This window comes from Cloeon dipterum, chromosome 3 (genome assembly GCF_949628265.1).
Source record: "Cloeon dipterum chromosome 3, ieCloDipt1.1, whole genome shotgun sequence".
NCBI classification, from domain to species: Eukaryota; Metazoa; Arthropoda; class Insecta; order Ephemeroptera; family Baetidae; genus Cloeon; species Cloeon dipterum.
Window position 1 is genome coordinate 22,358,422 of NC_088788.1, and position 18,126 is coordinate 22,376,547.

The 18,126-nt window shown below is 43.7% G+C and overlaps 1 protein-coding gene across 1 annotated transcript in view; it reads right to left on the bottom strand.

The window, feature by feature from the left end:
* The window catches only part of ft (cadherin-related tumor suppressor fat), a 105,854-nt gene that overhangs the window by 28,406 nt on the left and 59,322 nt on the right, over nucleotides 1-18,126 (bottom strand). The window contains exons 3-5 of the mRNA XM_065486520.1: nucleotides 7,424-7,735; nucleotides 4,332-4,565; nucleotides 1,878-2,079 (exon numbers count right to left, since the gene is read on the bottom strand). Coding sequence (XP_065342592.1) covers nucleotides 1,878-2,079; nucleotides 4,332-4,565; nucleotides 7,424-7,735 — 748 coding nt within the window. The remainder of the gene's footprint in view (nucleotides 1-1,877; nucleotides 2,080-4,331; nucleotides 4,566-7,423; nucleotides 7,736-18,126) is intronic.

Sequence of the window (18,126 nt, forward strand, 5' to 3'; positions counted from 1 at the left end):
GCTGCACTCTGTATGGCGTCGTCGGGCTCCAGTGACCGGTGCCGCCGCCGGCCTGGTCTTTATTTATCGAGTCACGCATCAGAAACACATCAAAACATGACTTTTGATTATTATTCGAGGCTCTGCCGTGTTCGCTGTTGCAAAATCCACAAGTCGCGGCGGGAGTCCGTTTGGGCGTAACATGAAATGAGAAGCGCCTCTCGATACAAAGGATTGAGAGAATTTAAATCTTTGTCAGCGTTTGATGAATGATATCCGGCAGAGTTATCACTTATTTATTCAATTTTATCAAATTGAAAGAAAAAAAATAGAATTTACGCTGGCCATTATTTCATTATCTCTCGCGTGAGTCGTGTTCGGCTGCTTAATTTTGATCCCCGTGGGCTTGGATTCATTTATTCTTTGTCAGGAAAGTGTGCCAAAACAAGTGTCGACCATCGAAGGAAACACGAGCGAATTCCAGCGCGCAAGTTCCACTAAATTATTGTAACTAAAGTCGTGCACACTCACGAGGGGAGATGCTGCTGGAGTCATCCGCGCGCAGATTTTGGCAGAGCCGCGCATTAAATCACTCGAGTGTGACGTCTGTACCTCGGAGGCTCAACAAAGGAATAGAGTGCCTGGCTGCTTCGCTCGCTGCCCGGCCGAGAATTTGCATACCAAATTACACCTCGCCAGCAGAACTGGCAAATACATGGCTTTATCCTCTCCTTTCGCCCATTAATTTTTATTTTTCCAGCCAGCCGCGCTCACATTATATAATGAGGGCTTGTTCTCGCGGCTAGCGACTTTTAGTACACATTAGCAGCTCATGTGGTCTTTTTCAAAATGGGCTATTAATAGGAAACGTATGCATCGTGAGAAATTACTCCTCTGCTATTGAGGGAACCGAGTTTTGTGAGGATTTGTGTTATTCGGTTTAAAATGCCGATGGCTGTAAAAAAGTTTAGAATTAAAAGACCGGCTCTGGTCAACGTGCATACAGTTTTTCTGTTGACCAATCTTCCTAAAAAGAATTACATTTAGCCATTAAAATTTAATGCGATATCCTACGGAGCAAAATTTACAAAACGGAGGCTGAAGTAGTGCAAGCCAACAAGAAATCAAGTAAAGTCTGGAATAAAATTTGCGAGCGTTCAAGTCTCCTCACGTATGCTGCAAGTTTGTTGGGTATAAAATAATGGCACGGTGTCATACGACGCATGCAGCTCCAATTAGGCCTATTATTACGGGCTGCAGTAGCCACGGCATCAGCACGGAATCGGCCCAATTATATGCAGCAGCTCTCTCGTTATTTATAACGTGGCGCGAAATTCCGGCTGCAAAAAAGGTCTGGCGCGAAGCCGGCAGGTCGACTCTGCTGTTGAAATTACAGGCGAGCGGCGTAATGAGAGAGTGCACGTCGGCGTCTACACTGTAGCTAAATTAAATGTGTACAAGCAAAAGAGAGAGGGAGAGAAAGAGAGGCAGCATGGAAACGCGGCGCACGTGGTTTGATTGACGCGTCTGGGTGACACGCACGTAATGGATGAGCAGCCCTTATCTTGCTGTTCCTCACAAAAGTACGTATTGTGCCGGCCGGCGACAAAGTTGCTTGCCAATTTGAGTTATTCAAAGCGGACAGAACGTCCAAGGGCATGATTTTTCAACGTGTGCATTCAAGTTGCTCAATACAGCATTCTTGAAATGAGACGATCGATAAATGTCGCACAATTGAGACGTCGGGGGTAGTTGTTTCTTCCCAGCAGTTTTTTCATACATCATTTTCAAGAATTCGTGATGATCTCGCGGCTTGCAAAGTCATACGAACTGTCTGCCCCCAGTCTTAGACTCGGTGACGAGCAACTTATTTTAAGCCATATATACTAAACACTCACCAGAATCTAGATCGGTGGCGCTGACTTTGACAACTCTGCTGCCGATGGTGACGTTCTCGAAGATTTCGTTGCTGTAACTCATCGGGTCGAAGAGCGGCGCGTTGTCGTTCAAGTCGACGATGTTGAAGTAGACAGTAACCGTGGACGACAGGCTAGGCCGGCCCGTGTCTTGCGCCTGCACCACGAAGATGTAGTGCTGGACCTGTGGAGAACACAAAATCACGTTATGAGTTTATTGCTTTATGAGGAGATTCAACGTGAAAATGATTTTGAAGCGAGCGTGATTGATGCTTTTTGTATGAGAGAAGTATGTAAGATATTGCTGACCGAGCAATTAGCCACCCATTAAATTACGTTATTAACTCGAGAACGCGATGGACGGCTGCATTTAGCCTGCTGGAGGAAATTTCTCACTTTCAGCTTTAATTAGCTTTTTTTATAACCTTATTAAACGATTAATTATTCAATTAACCCGCTTGCTACTTAGTTATAATCAGATATTTAAATTCGTTTCTCAAAAGAAATGGTTAAACAAACAGTTCGCATTAAATGCAGTTTAAAGTGTTAAAGTACGTGGAGTATGAAAAACAAAAAGCACAACAACAACTTCCAGCAGCATTGTATGATGATTTCATTCAAAAATAAACGCAATTATCTCGGCTGCCTGTTAATAAAAGCACTCTTCCGCGGCTGCCTCCTTTATTAATTACCGGCAGATCAATATCTCGCAATAATTTTATAATCTCTCTCGCGCGCCTTCGCCGCCGAATCAATTTTGAAGGCCGCGAAACTGGACGCGCGGCTGCTGCCGTTGTAAATTGAATTATCACCTGGCCGGTGAATTACCAAGCAAAAAAGTCGAACCGAAATTCTCGTTTCAACCAAAACCATTGAATGCTCATCACCTTGAGCAAGAGTACGAAAATTGTTTTCTCACGAAAACAATTTTGAATGTCAATTTCGGACAAAAGCAGGCGCGAAAAAATGAGCATGAGCCGGCGTGCTGATTGACGAGCCATAAATTAAAAACCGGCGGCCTCTAATTGGGCGGCGCGAGTAATTTGTTAATTTTGCAAGTACCGAGCGCGAGACACGACCCACACACCCATCGCGGCTGACCTTTGCACTGTTTGCCTCTTTTTCGGCCACCAAAGCAATGATTTCTATTTTTACCCGCGCGGCAAGTACCGACACATTATTCGCATGCGCGAGCAGTTGAAAACCGGCAGCGCTCCACCAATCTAATTGTCTTTTATTACAGTAATTTTCGAGCAATAAAACCTTAATAATAGTTGACAAAGCTTCTGAGAACGGCGCAGTCTGCGGCCGCGGAACCTCACCGAATTATTAATTACGCACGTGTTGGATCGTTTATGTCTCAAGTGAGAAGGTGAAGAGTAAAGTTAATTGAGGCATTCCACGCCTGGCTATTCCATGTAATCACTATGACAAAACGCTGCATTGCGCATCAACAAACAAACGTTTTGTCCTGACTGTATAATTGATTAATTTTCCTTGTAAAGCTAATTTTTTTCGTGCAATCCAAATGTCAACGACTTTAATATTATATTTTAACTGGTACACTTAAAATTGATGGAATTTAACTGTTCTTAAAAGAGCGGTCAATTAAATAAATTGTTGGTGGAATGAAGCATAAACTTATTTAAACGCTAAGAGAAACAATAGTAGAATCAGGCCCGAGTATCAGTTAAAATCGAAATGTTTAAAAATGTTCAGAAAAAAATAGTTAACCATGAATTTTCACATGATTTCGAATCTCCTCATTGCGATCTATTCAACGGTGCGCAGCTTATGAGGTGTAAATTATCCTTCTGACGTTGGCGTAATAAAATCAAGATTTTCAATAGGGATACAGTGCTCACCACTCTATTGGTATATACAATTTTTAGCTCATTTCTTCAGCATTCGTTAGCTTTAGTGCAAACGTTAGAGGATATTTTTTTAAAGATAAAAAGTTCCACTTAAAATAAAACCAAAAAGAATTCTTTGCTAAGGATTTTATGGGTTACATTGCCCTGCGATATGCGTAAAGTATTTCCTGCCATAGTAAATAATTGCTTCCATTAAGAAATATTTTGACTGCGAATATCCGCCCTGCTCATGCGGCTCATGGATAAGCAGTGCGGTCGACTAGCGAAACTAGGCGGCGAAAAATCATCATGGCCGAAAGGAATGCGCTAAGTGCGTGCCTGCACCGGCCTCCACGTCTACGGCGTGCATTGAAAAAATGTGTGGCGGGCACACACACAACTTGTTTTACAGGGTCCCTTGTCACTTTGTGTTTTATTGCTTGAGCTGCTTTCATTAAAGAGGCTGGCACCGATTCGGGGTAGCATCCAATCACATTAGCTCGCTTACATCCTAATACATGCAACGCGCAGAGAACCCCTTTCCTTTGGCATCCTAGATGAAGCCGGACAAAAGCAAACTCACCTCTTCGTAGTCAAGCCGCGACGTCAGGGTGAACACGCCGCTCTGGGGGTTGAGCGAGAAGACGTCATTGGCCCAGTCCGAGATGACCGTGTAGGTCACCTGGCCGTTGGTGCCCTCGTCCAGGTCGGAGGCGGACACCTCGCCCACGCGGGTGCCGCGCGCCGCGTTTTCCGACACGTCGAACGAGTAGGCGCTCTCCGAAAACACGGGAGGATTATCGTTCGTGTCCGTCACCTGTAATTTCACAGTCATACAATTAATATTTCACGTTCTTTTCGAGAATGGTGGGAATCGCATCGGCCAAATTGACTCGTGATGCGAGGATTCCGACGAATTTAAAAAAATCTCGCTCTGTTCTGACGAATCTCTCGATACGAGCGGGTTTGCCGCCGGCCGGCGAGAGATATGATCGATTCTGTTTGCCGAGACTGATAGCGGACGCTCGTCACGTGCGCCATTGTCTTCATAAATGGCCCTTTTTGCACGGCGGGGCCGTTTGTTTTTGCCATGGCCCATTAGCGGCGGCCGACTGATTAGCCCCTGCGCGACCCGCAACCGGTGCCACACTCTAGGAAACACGCGAAATAACAAGCAAGAGCAAGCAGCGAGTCGACTTCTTGTCCTGTCCGTCCGGCATCCCAAGAGCCGCTTTTTGCTTCGCCTCCGTCAAAGCCGTCGCGCGGAGCAGAAGACCGCGCGCCATGAGAAACCAGCCGAGAGTCGCTGTTTCCCTTTGTTTAATAAACTCAAGAATCTTGTATCTCGCGTGCGGACCTCTTAGAATGCGTATATATGAATATGAAAGGGGGAGAGGGCTTTTCAGTATCATTTCGCTAAAGGACGTGAAACTCACTGCCCGCGCGGCTAATTGTTCAAGAGGAAATTTACTTTTTGCCCGCCGCCTGCCGAAAAAAAGCACTTTGTCCTCTTAACATCGTGATATCCCATCTCTCAGATGTTGAATTTTTTAGTCAACCATTCTCGGAAATTAAAATCACATTGCAAAGCTCCCTCTCCTATTAAAACCAATTAAACGAGAGAAAAATACATTCTTATAGGAAAATTGATCCAGTTGACAAGTATCAACGTGAAGAAATCCATTTCCCAGCCTTTCAAAGCTGATCCTTGATTTATTATTCTCATTTGCAGTTCTTCATTAACGGCGGTGAAAATTAATGCGCTATCCCGCGTTTTACATTTTGCAATCAGTTTCAACGAGCGAGTTTGTTACGCTATATTTACACGCGGCCGGTGTTTGGTTGTGCGCGCCGCGCAGTCGAGATTTATGTTTATTATAAAGTTATGGTGTACCTAATTAATTTCAACATGCAATGTTGCTCCGTTCCCAATCTTTACACAAAACTCGACACGCGTTTAAAAATGTGAAAGAAGGAGAAGGAGGAACGAAAGAAGAAGAGAGAGAAATAAAAGTAGCTAGTTGCATGCGAGAGCAGCCGAGAGAGTAATTCACGAGTTGGTGTGTTGCCACTGATAATGAGTCAGGCAGCTCGTTCTTTCGCGCACACACAAACACACACGGCAGAGGCAGCGAAAAAAATCGACAAGTGCTCTCTCACTCGCCCGCCCGCCACCTCCAGACGTGGAAAGTCGATACTTTTAAAAGTGAGGAAGGTGCACACAGCTCAAGCTTGGTTGCAAAAACCACGCTTGTCTGGACAGTGAGACAAGCTGTTGTGAAATTCAATTTTGCTTTATTATTATTCTTTAAAACCCCTGCTTTTTCTGATCGTTTTCAAAAAAATATTAACCAATCATTGGTTCAAATTTATTTTTACACATTTCCATGACTGATCAACCAGTTAAAATTTAGTTTGAAAAATGCGATAAAACTTCATTGTTGATTTGTCAACTGCATTTGAAATAATTCTGCTTTCATGACTATAAGAATATAAAAACGAATAAATTTTTAATTATTGACCATCGGTGTTACTGTTTACTACAAACAACCATATACAGTATATAAAATATTGTTCACATCAGAACAGCCTTATATGCGATAAATTCTCTGAAATAACATTAAAACTTTATAAAACTTTGATATCTAGGAGAAACATCAAGAATATTTTATCTAAATTCAAAAGCTTTCACACACAAAAAAAGAATTCTAGATAAAATTCCCTTGAGACCCTTAACATTCTGTTCCAAATTACATGTGTTACGCAAAAGACCCGAAAACGTACAAGAACACAGGTCAGGAACATTTCAGACCCAATCTTGTGAATTTTCGTGTCTTGAGCGTAGCATTTATGTACAATTATTTTACTCTCAATCGCAATGCACTTATCACCCAGTGGTGATTGATTAATCAGTATTTCCCCAGCCTTCAGCTGAGCTGGTCGGGCGACCGGAGTTCCAGTCAATTCGTTTGAAAAAAGCCAACAGGCTGTTTATTCAGGTGAGTGAGTGCTGAATGCGCCGCTAATGAGCGTGGATATGCAAAGGAGATTGATTATTGCGATGATGTCTGGTCTGATGTCCATCTGCGTGCTCGTAATGAATCGGATCCGCTGCTTGTGCGTTTGATAAACACGCATTCATTTTGTAACGCGCGCGCAGATTGTGTTTCAAACAGTGCGAGCCCGTTTGTACGTGGTGTCCGAAAGGTTCATCGGCCTCACGCGGGTTGAAAATCCCGAATTCGACTTTCAAAATGCAGTCTTTCGTGTTGTGCTGACACTCAATATAGGCGCAACAGCCCAGCTCGGTTGCTGGGAAAAATAATATTCAATATCTCCGGCCGTATTGTCTGGCTGTTTGTGTGTTTTTTGAAAGTGAGTGCCACAGACAGAACCGCAAGGGCAACATCAACAGACGGTTGTGCGATTGTCGCTTCGGTTACATTTCTCGGAGTTGCGGATATTTTCGTCTGTAACTTATATATGTATATTTTACGTGTCACGCAGGCAGAACAAAATTTTTGTTGTGTCATCAGCACTGTGTCCCTCATGCAGTGCGATTCATTTTAGCTTGGATTCGATATCAAAATACGTATCCGTGAGAAGACGTCGCTTATACACATTTCAGCCATTAAATATGCAAATCGCAATCTCGAGTTGCGTGAAATTTCTCACCTTGATGGCAAGGGTGGTTTCCTGGAACTGGAGGCCGTCGCTGGCGCGCACCTTGACCTTGTAGGTGTCGGTGGTCTCCCTGTCGAGCGGCTCCCTGAGTCGCAGTTCTCCGGTCACCGAGTCGAGTTGGAAGCGCTTCGTGTCGTCGCCAGACACCAGCGAGTAGGTCAGCTGACCCAGGGTGTCGGGGTCAACGGCCCGGATGGTGGTCACGGTCTGACCCACGGCCAGCTCCTCAGACACCGACAGCGAGCTGGGCATGTCCTTGAACACCGGTGGGCTGTCATTCTTGTCCAAAACACTGATTTTGACCTGGAAAAAGGCGGAAACAAATCAATTAAAATAAGGACGATGTGAATTGCAGAAAATTCGTTAACCAGTTTTTAATTTTTTGTTTAAGCTTATTATCATCAAAATACATCTCTCCTGAAAACTCGCAGCAAAATCGTAGTCAAATCATGCATTTCAGTCAGAAAAATCCATTATTCATGTCCCTAAAGGTCCGCAAACTCATCCTCATTAAACAGAAGGAGTGTAGTCGCCTCAGCATTTGAATAAAATCATGAATAAAGCTGCTTGCGACTTTACGCTGTCGCAACCCTTTCCCACACGAATAAGACGAAAGCTAATTGCGTTTTCATAAACACAGACACAATTCAATTAAGTTCATCCGATGGAAGCAAATAAATTGGCCGGGTCACGAGCAAGTAGTGCCGAGAGATAGAATAATGTGACAAGACAAATGAAGAATGCAACCAATAATGACGCTTGCATGCACGAGCAATTTGCTCATCGTAAAAGCCGTCTCATCGCTAAAAGGAGGCGTTTTATGGAGTTTGGAGTCGGAATTTGCGCCGCTGATACAAAGTTGCAGGGAAGAACCCCCGCTTATTAATGCATGTTTGCACTGCAACTTGAAACGCAAACACATTGTACGTGTTTTGTAATCACTTTTAATGCAGCTGAGACGAATAAAGAGGAAGATTAAATGTCGCCTTCAGAAGGTAGGCTGCGTTATTTTTCTCCGCTAAATTGTGTAAACTTGTTGATGAATTTATGAGCATTTCGTGCACTTGCTCATATCTCAACTGTTAATTATCACCTGCAGCGGGTTGGATATTCATTACCATAAGGCTTTCTCTTATGCAAATGCACATTAGGCATTAATGAGAGTGATTCCTAGATAATATGGATTATTAATTGCCACGATGACCTACATGGTTCTATAATGGTGGTAACCTTTCCGACTTGATCGACTTGATCAAAGCGCTTTACATGTATAAGCTTGTCAGCGTGTTTCCTTCACTTTTTACAGCTAAATTTAATGTTTAACTATCTTCGTTAGCTGGTGGAGTTAGATTAAAAAGTATGCATACTCAAAAAAGTTATTCGCCTATTTAATTTGAAAAATATTTGTAAGTTACGTTTGTGTCGAATGTAACCAAATCAGCTATAAATTTTATTCGGCCCCTATGCAGAGGACAAGCTCAGTCGAGTTTTCTTTGCTCACATGTCTGACCTGGGCAGAAGAATCGGAATAATTAGCGATGAGGTGTTTGATGCGCGTAAAATTTGGCGCTCCCTTGCGTATGTTGGTTCGCCCTGGCGAAATTATAATACGAGCGTGTTATAAAATATAAAAACGAACACCTTTGCCGCAACCAGAGATGATCATAAACGCGAATAATAATAACAGCAGCAGCGGCCAGCGAAAATTCCGCACACAAAACACACCCAAGCCACACTCGTAAATTTGTCATAAATTGCGCTGGCGCGATTAGTCGGAGCGTGTGTAATATTTTGGCCTTTACTTATTAAAAGTCGTAATTTTGATATTTTCGCACCTCGCCTCGCCGGCCACAAATCACGCTCGGTTTGGACTGGCTACCAGCATGAAGCTGTTTCCAGTGTCCCGCTGCGGACACTCGCGCTCGTAAAACAGGCCCGAATTTTCGGCCGCCGTGCGCATAAATCAAAACTAATTTGAATTCGGCGGCGGGTGACCGCTAGGGGATGTGAAAAATTGTCAATTCCTTGGAATATTTGACTACTTAGTTGCGTTCTTCAACAAGCGCATTAATTAAGTTCAAAAACCTTCACAAGGCAATCTTATTAATCTTTATTTTTTTTTGTGAAATGGCCCGTTAAATTAAAAAAGAGAACCATTTTAATTCTACCGCCTGTTTCTCTCATCCCGCTTGAATTTGTATGATCTGCAGCACTGTTTCCATTCTTTCTCTCTCACCTAAGCGCACACGTGCAGCGGTATGATAAAGTATGGTGTACGTTGGGCGCTGGGCATTTAGCATCTCTCTTTTTCTCTTTCTAGCGGGTGAGAGCGAGCGCGGCCGAGAAAGAGAGGACTGCTCACAGTAGCCATATATTTTTGAAGACGTCTCAAGGTCCGAGAGTGGACGTCGCACATAAATAATAAAAAGCCTCTTTGACAGCCCCGACCTGGCCCTTTTTGCCGCTCCAGCTCCAGCTGCCGGGCCATTACGCGCCGCTGGGCCTCGCTGCGTGTGTGTTTGTATATGGGTGCATCATTTTCGCACTCGGCTAGCCGCGGGGTGTATCGCTAATAAAGGGGTTGTGCATGGGAAATAATTATCGCCGCCGTTTTTACAAATTGGCTTTTACGCAGCGTCTCCGATGGTCCGTCGTGCCGAACTTTACGGCTCATTTATAGCTAATGAAAGTCAAATTATTGGGAGAGCCTCAGCACTTTTCGGTCATTTTCGCTGACGAGCTGTAGGATTAATTTGTCTTTCGTCTGATTTAGTATGGCTGAGAATGTTTTGAGCTCGAAATTTCCGAGCCGTTTATCGAGTTCGGAATTCCAAAGCATTTTTATATTGCTCGTCCATAAATTTTTCTGCCCGGATTTGTATGTGTGTAAGCGACCACGACTACCAATGACGCTGACTCAAACACGCAAGCTCACAAATAAATATCACGATCGATGATTTTATATTTATTTCACGAACGAGTGGCTCACTCTCTCTGCAGCGGCTCCATAAATTATTGAAAAGCGGCAGACAATAGTGTCTCCATTCGAGCTGACTAACTGTACCGTGTAAACAAACATCGGTCCGCAGGTGATTACAACAATGCAACCGCAGCAGCCAACGCCGCGTGGAAAAGAAGAGCGCGGCTCTGGTCGTGCTCTTTTATCCTAAATTCCGATCTGCTGCTACTGCTGCGCTGTGCATAAAATTACAAAATGCAACGGAGACGATTTTTTCCAAATTATCTCTGAGGCTGCATCTCATTTCTATCCTCTCTGCGGCACCCTTGCACGTATAGCTTTGATTTTAATTAAGCGCGATTACCGCATCGTCTCCTGCATTGTGTGTGTATAGATGTGTGTTCAATTTAATTACGCGCGCTCGTTAATTAATCTGCCTCGGCGCGCGAGGACACAAAAAGCAGCGGCTCTAGGATTTATACAGCGCCTCGCTTTAACATAATAAATAATTATTCCCCGTTGGTTGGTTGGTTGCTGCTTTCGTTCGGCGGTATGCGCGCGCGAACCCTTAATGGTCGGTGTCAGAGAGATAAGTGCGAGTTGCAGCCTTGATGATGCTGCACTTATGCCGAGACAAAGGGTCACTCGTGACCCCGCGCGCTTCAATCAGGTGCCTCCTCGCCGCTGACGTCACGCGACCTTTTTGTACAAATGTGCCGGCCGGCTGCCGCTTGGTGTTAAGTACTCTCGTTTTGTCTGCTGACCGACGGACTTTTTAAACGCTTTGCGCGTAATGCCTGGCTCAAATGATATTGTTGTTGCGCGTCTTTGAAAGTGCCGACTTTGTTTTTCATACTACGACTCGGATTAAACTTTGTCCCTTTGCAAGGAATCATGAACGGGGATTTCTATTGTTCATTGGAGAATTGAATTAAATTGAAAATTTGCACGCACAGGCAATTGAATTAAACGAAGAAAAATGTTCATTCGCTCTACTCTGTGCGGATTTAAAAACAGTTTGGGCAACTAAATGAGAACCATGCCAAAGAAAAATAACATCGCGCGTTTTCGCAATGCACAGAACACTTTCGACCCATTGGGCCTCATCAGCAGTGCTTTACCTTTCCTTTAATTTTCTAGTGCGGCGTGAATTTCATTTTGCAGGTTAGATACTTCTGATGAGGCCTGAGGGTCTGTCCAGTATACAAGAACGTGTGAGATTATTTTCGTTTCTTCAATAATTGTTATCTTTTAAAGTCACTCATCATGTTTTTCAAATCCGCTCAGAGTAAAAGTTATGGTGAAAATTTTCCTATTTTAAAAAAAAATTCTATCACATAAATCACTTCAAAGTGACTTATTACGAATTTTGCGACAGAAAGACGGGATCTCTTTTGGGGTTCGGGTTGTCGCTCACTTCCGCCCTAAAGCTGAAACGCTGGGTGCGCACTGGGCCCGGAATGGGCCCCGGTGGCACGCGAGCGGCTTCCCCCCGGCGGCAGACGCAAGACCAACCCATGGAGGGAGGGGCTAGCGCTGATTTTTATGCAAAAAATCGGTTGTTGTTATGAGGAGTAAGCATCACGCATGTATGATCATCGGCAGGCGGCAGCATGTGTTCGCCGGCGAAACCAGTAAAGACCCCTGCGAGGCACTCGGCCTGCCCTGCCCTGATCCAGGCAGGGGCCCGCCTTCCATCAAGCGCGGCCGGCCGGCGCTGGCCATCCGACCATGTTGCTCTTCTGTCGCTCCACATCCTCTTTCGCGCTCGCCGATCGGCAAATCAATCCTTCACAAATTCGCCCGCTGATTTTATCCAAGAGCCGGCGAGAGAGAGAGAGAGAGAGAGAGAGAGAGAGAGAGAGAGAGAGAGAGAGAGAGAGAGAGAGAGAGAGCGCAGAATGCGTGGAAAACTCGTTTGATGGGGGCTCCGATTCGACAAAGCCGGGCTTAATTTTGATTTATATCAGCCCGCGACGACAATGCGTTTTGATATTCACTGGGCACGTCCAATTTGAAAGGAGTTAGTTAGTTTGTCGGGGTTGATAATTCGTGCCCCCGCTGTCAGAAGAATGTTGTAGCATTCACCCACCAGGGTGATCCACGCCGCCGTTTCGACGGGAAGAAAAATAAGAAACGTATTAATAGCGTTTTCGTTTGTGTACTCCAGCTCGCTGCTTTTTAGTTCTCCGCTCGCTCTCTCGTTCTCAAAGGGATATACATTTTTTATAAAGGCTGTCAGATGCGGCTATAAGTCAGCCCTTTATCCTCAGCAGGAGATATACAAGCCCAGCGTGGGGTAAATCCAAAATGCGGAGTCCCAACCTCTAGACTGCGCAGAGTGACCCGTCGTCATTGAGCTGATGCTTCACGAGAAATGCTATTTCTTCCCAAATGTAAACTTTGTAAGCTAAATGAAACGAGAATCAAATGAAGACTGAGTTGAACTCGTTCTATTTTCAACTTCGTACATTAAGGTTAATCCATAACTGTTTGGTGTGAGAAATATTTATGATAGTAAACAGTTGTTCGTGGTATCAAGTAGACAGTGTAACTCTAAGCAGAGTACTTGGTAGTTTAGCAGATAAGACTCTTCGATACGAGTATTGTTTAAAATTATAAGTATCTGCAACAGGATATTTTATGATAAAGTCGTATTTTATACATAACTTTATAAAAATGGCACTTTTTGTCTCAAGAAGAAGAGGTAATTCTCACTTGGAGCACACATCCAAAATAGTAAGTTGTTGCCAGGTGAGTCAGAAATAAACGTATAATAAAATTCCACTAAGCCCATTAAAGACCAATTCCATTTCCAATCTCGGCGTGTCTGTCACTTTGGGCCGCTGCGAGTTGCACCTTCGGCCCGCTCGTGTTTCGCTGGCTTTCTTTTAATTAATCCCGCAATAGCAGCAGCAGCCGCACAATGTTGCATCTCCAGGTGAGCAGGGCTGCAACGGGAAACGTTTTCTACTTCACGAGCGTTAATTTCATTCTCATCATCTCGCCGCCGCTCTTTTATACACAGCATTAAAGTAATAAAGTGGTGCTGCGGTAGGGGGCGGGTAAAATATCCACCCAGGTAAGCACTAAACCTGTCAGGCCGACCACAATTTAGTGAGGGTTGCTCGCAGGCAGCCCTTTTCTCTTGCCTCCTCGCATTCCGCCTCCTTAGCCCGGCCCGCCTGGCCAATTGTTTCATTATCAAATTTGAATCGTCTAATTACGAAAACGCGGCCGTTTCCACCAAATTGTGGGCGCGACGAATCGCTGCAGCCGATTTGAAACACAGCAGGGGCAAATGCAAGAAAAGCGATAGCGCCTCTTTTCTCGCGTTTCGCTCAGCGGGGTACGCGGAAAATAATGATTTGGGAATTCAGTGTAACACGCCGCACATTAGATTAGTGCAGGAAAAAGTGATTACGCATCGTGTGTGAGCGAAGCGAGCAGATGGCTCTCTGTAGTGCCGACGGGGAAAAGTGGAGCAGAAAGAATGATAGATGTATTTTTTTCATGATTCAACTGTGGTGGTGAGAGTTGCAAGCGAACCCTCTGCCTGCGTATTCAATGCTTGGAATCAATATTTTTATAAACAAGTTTTGAAAAATGTACGAATCAAAGTATTATTTTGATGTCAAACGACTTAATTTTTTTCCTGACAAACCTTAATCATTTTATTACACCTTTGGAATTTTTTGCTTTTTCACAACTTTAATTTTGAACTTTCGCTTGCAGTTTATAAAATATTATCTGAAGGTAAAGTTTTCTTCCAGTATTTATATCATATTGAGTATTTCTTATCATGCGAATCATTTTTCTCTCGACTTTGATGAATAAAAATCATATCAGTACTAAACCAACGCACAAAATTTTCAAGTTAAAATGAGGTAATGGTTGAAACAACTTACGCACTGCTGTAATCAAGTGGGAGGGCTATTGTCTCACCTGGCATATTTTGCAAAATACTGCTAATTAACATAATCCTCCGCAGCGCGTCTCTCCTTATTCTGCGACAGACCCACACCCTTGTTCGATGGTGCTAAATGCACAAAGTAAAAGCCGTGTCTTTGTTCGCTAAAGCGACGTGCATGCTCAGACGGTGGCGGGCCAAATTAGCAGAAAACGCGAAAATTCGCCGAAACGACGGAAGACGGAATCATACAGGACGGGTTGTTAGGCACAAGGAGGGGGGAAAGTCAGAAAGCATATATACCTGCGGAATAATTTAGGAGGCTAGCTCGGTGAGGTGCGCACATGCAACATTTAAAGGATACATAGGAATGCTGGCTGGAGCGGGAAAGAGAGAAGCAGATAGTGTGCGATAAAGCGACGGGCTCGAAATGAAACGAGAGAAAAATAAACAAGGAATAATAGGACAAAGGCGAAAACGAAAGTATGCGCGCCTCTCGCGCGCACGAGTACGAACGAATATATTTTATTGCTGCACACTTGTTTTCATGGCCGAGTACACTTTATAATAAATATAAAAAGCGCTAAACAGACGGAGAGCGAGGTGTGTTTCTGTGCTAGGGCCTCGTGCGAATATAAAAAAGTGCGCTCCGGATTTACATGTGTAAATCGTGCAAAATAATAGCTTCATTCAGGTGTCAAAAATCGGCCCAATCGATCAATCTTTTTGTCTCCGGCTGGCAAACATGCGAGCTTGTATAATGCACCACGTTCGTTTTGTTTATGGCCTGCGCATTTTTGACCACCAACCAAGCCCACGCTAGGGTTGCCAGACTCGCCGACACTGCATGCAGCAGCCTATTTAAAGTCCGCGATAATGTTGATGTAGCAGATGAGTTTAATCCTTAGGAAAAGTTCGGATAAATTTTTGTTTTCAGCAGTGCAGGTATGGTTTGATGAAAAATCGTTTCTCTTATGAAATAATTATTTTGTAGCACACACTCTCCGGGTCCTCTCCTTGAAATCAGCGAGTAACGGAGAAAACACAGCTAAAAATTTTCTATGCCTTCAATTAAGATTAGGCTTGCTCCTTTGAAATGGTGGTCTGGCTGACGCATTTTGATCGTTATCGTGCCGCGAAAGAATGGTTTTTGATTCCGAGGCTATATTCCCGATGCCGCGAGCCGCCTGCTCGACTGGCAACAAAATAAATCTGTACAATAAACGCGGTCCAAGGACGCCGTTTATTGTTGTCAGATGGCGGCCCTTATGAAAATATCCTAGGTGGCTTGCGTGTGAGTTATGACCATTTCTCTTGATTTGCTGTCGTCCCCACCAAATCATTTCTCTCTCTCGTGATCTTATGAAGCGGCTCTCGCACCCCCGCCTTCCGCGCAGGTGGGGTCCCGCAGATCAATTGTCATCGTTTAATTAAAACGCAATTTATCATGCGCCGGATTGCTCTCGTTGCTCCTGCCAATTCGCGAGAAAAAATAATTGGCAGCTAAAGTAAATATAAAATAAATAAATGAGCCGAGACACGCGATGTAATAATTGTTTTTCGCTGCCCGGCCACCTGAATGATTGATTCGCCCGCATTCCATTAATTAAAATTCGGAATGAGATTCCCTCTAGCAGATAAATCAGTGTCACTTGCTGATTAACCATGAGAAAATGCCGAGGAATCGGCTCGTTTGTTTTGTTCAGGCCAAATTAGCTTCGCTCTGCTGCGAATAGCTAACTATCTAGCTGTATCTACTGAATAGTTCCCGTATAATTAGCTACGCAATTTGTTAACTTCCCTTGGTTTGTGATATTTGAAGCAACTGGAACATCAAATTAAGAGTCTCAATTTAATGATAAGACTCTAATTGGATTTTTTCTTTTGTGAGATAACTAACATATTTAAATAATTCCTTAAATTTGCAGAATTTTGCTCATAAAGTTACATAATAATTTTTTGTGCTGAATATATACCTACTGATAAATTAGGGAAAAGCTCTGCAAAATCACGATAAATATACAATTTTTTTCGTAGCACTGTTCGCGACTACAAAGGCACTATGGGATATTAATTTATGAGCAACCAAGGTCATATTAAAATTCAGACGCGTTGTCTCTTTGAATGCTAATAATCACTAAGTCCCACGTTTTGTTTTCCGACTCGTTTTGAATAAACCCTCGATTTTTCTCGCGCTGAGCTGCATGCTAATAATGATAATAAAGGATTAGCTTTCGGTCAGCCCAAGCAAATCGAAGTAAATCCTCAGGGCAGCGGACCAAAAAAGCGTCGGATTAATGCCGGTTGATATCGGATTTAGATAGTATGCAGCCTTCGCATGTTGAACTCTCACTCGGTGTTTGATGTGCTCTCTCTCTCTCTCTCTCTCTCTCTCTCTCTCTCTCTCTCTCTCTCTCTCTCGCTATTTCTGCTGCTGTCATGTGCGTGGGAATGATTCCGAAGTTTTAATATTTACATAATGCACGCGTATTTCTGCGACTGATGTATATTTTAAAAGAAGCCAACAGAAATTTTAAGTAGTTAAAGTACACTACTTGTATTCGCCTTGGCACTTCAGAACGGCGGAATCCGATTATGAGGCATTCTTTATTGCGATTTTAAGATTCATATGATATATGATAAAGATCTTTGTGAAATTTGTGTAGGAGGTGAGAATGCAAGAAGTTCTTAATACCTCGCCAAAACAGTTTTATCCGAGTTTAAATTCAATTTATTTGATGGCATGTGAAATTCGACAATTTAAATCGATTACAAAACTGAGCGGAATTAAAGAACATTATTATTTAGCGTTAAAGAGCTGCTATAATAGGAAAGAATATAGCGTTAGCAGCTCATTTACGTTCTTTCTCCCCGATAATCGTATGATAAAGATAAAGCAACCGCGATTCCAGATGTGCTCTCATTGCACAATTTCATCTCGAGCGTGTAAATCGCTGTTTGTTTTGGTGCAGCTTGGGCTGCCAAGTGGAAATGTGTGAGAGCAGAGAACACGGAGAGCGGTCAACTCTGAAAGCAGCACTCAACATCTGACACTACGAGATAAGAAGGCTCGTCTGCAATTACATTGTTACACGCCTTATGAATTGGCTAATTGTTATTACCTCCTCAATCGAGTGTGCATTGCATTGTTCGGGCGGGTTGCCGCGGTTGTTTTCGGCTTTTTCGCGCCTCTGGTTCCGCATCAGCCACGCCACAAAATTGACTTCTGCCCGCTCGCTAGATCGAGATAAAACGCGAAAACCTGCTTCACCATGAGTCTTACACATTTCCCGTAGTAAATTATAATAGCTGCGCCTACCAGAAAGTCAGCGAATTCGCTTAAAATGAAACACAGATTCAGGCTCACTGCATTATAAAGAGTAAATATTATTTCGATAGATGCTTTGGAAGCCGAAAATCGTTTGTTGAGCTCCTGTGGGGTGTGTCAATTATTTTTGCAGCGGTGGCATTTGAGTCGGCTCCTTTTATAACAATTGTCACAAGCCCAGGCGGCAGGAAGAACGAATATTCTCCATCATAGGCGAGCGACGAGGTCTCCGACCAGCGACTGACTTTTATTTGCACACCAGAGTGTGGGTTTGAAGGAGGAATTCATTCGAGAGGCGCAGGGTGTGTGTGTGTATAACATTTCCAGCGTGTGATGCAGAAAGGAGGACCGGCCGAGAGTGAGATGATATCAAAGAAGACGAAGTGAAATCCATGAGCGGCCTTGGCTAAACTTTTGGCTTCCCTTTTATATGTATACACGCTAGACGGGGATTAAAAAGACTGTGTGTGTGTGTGTGTGCTGTCCGGGGATATTTA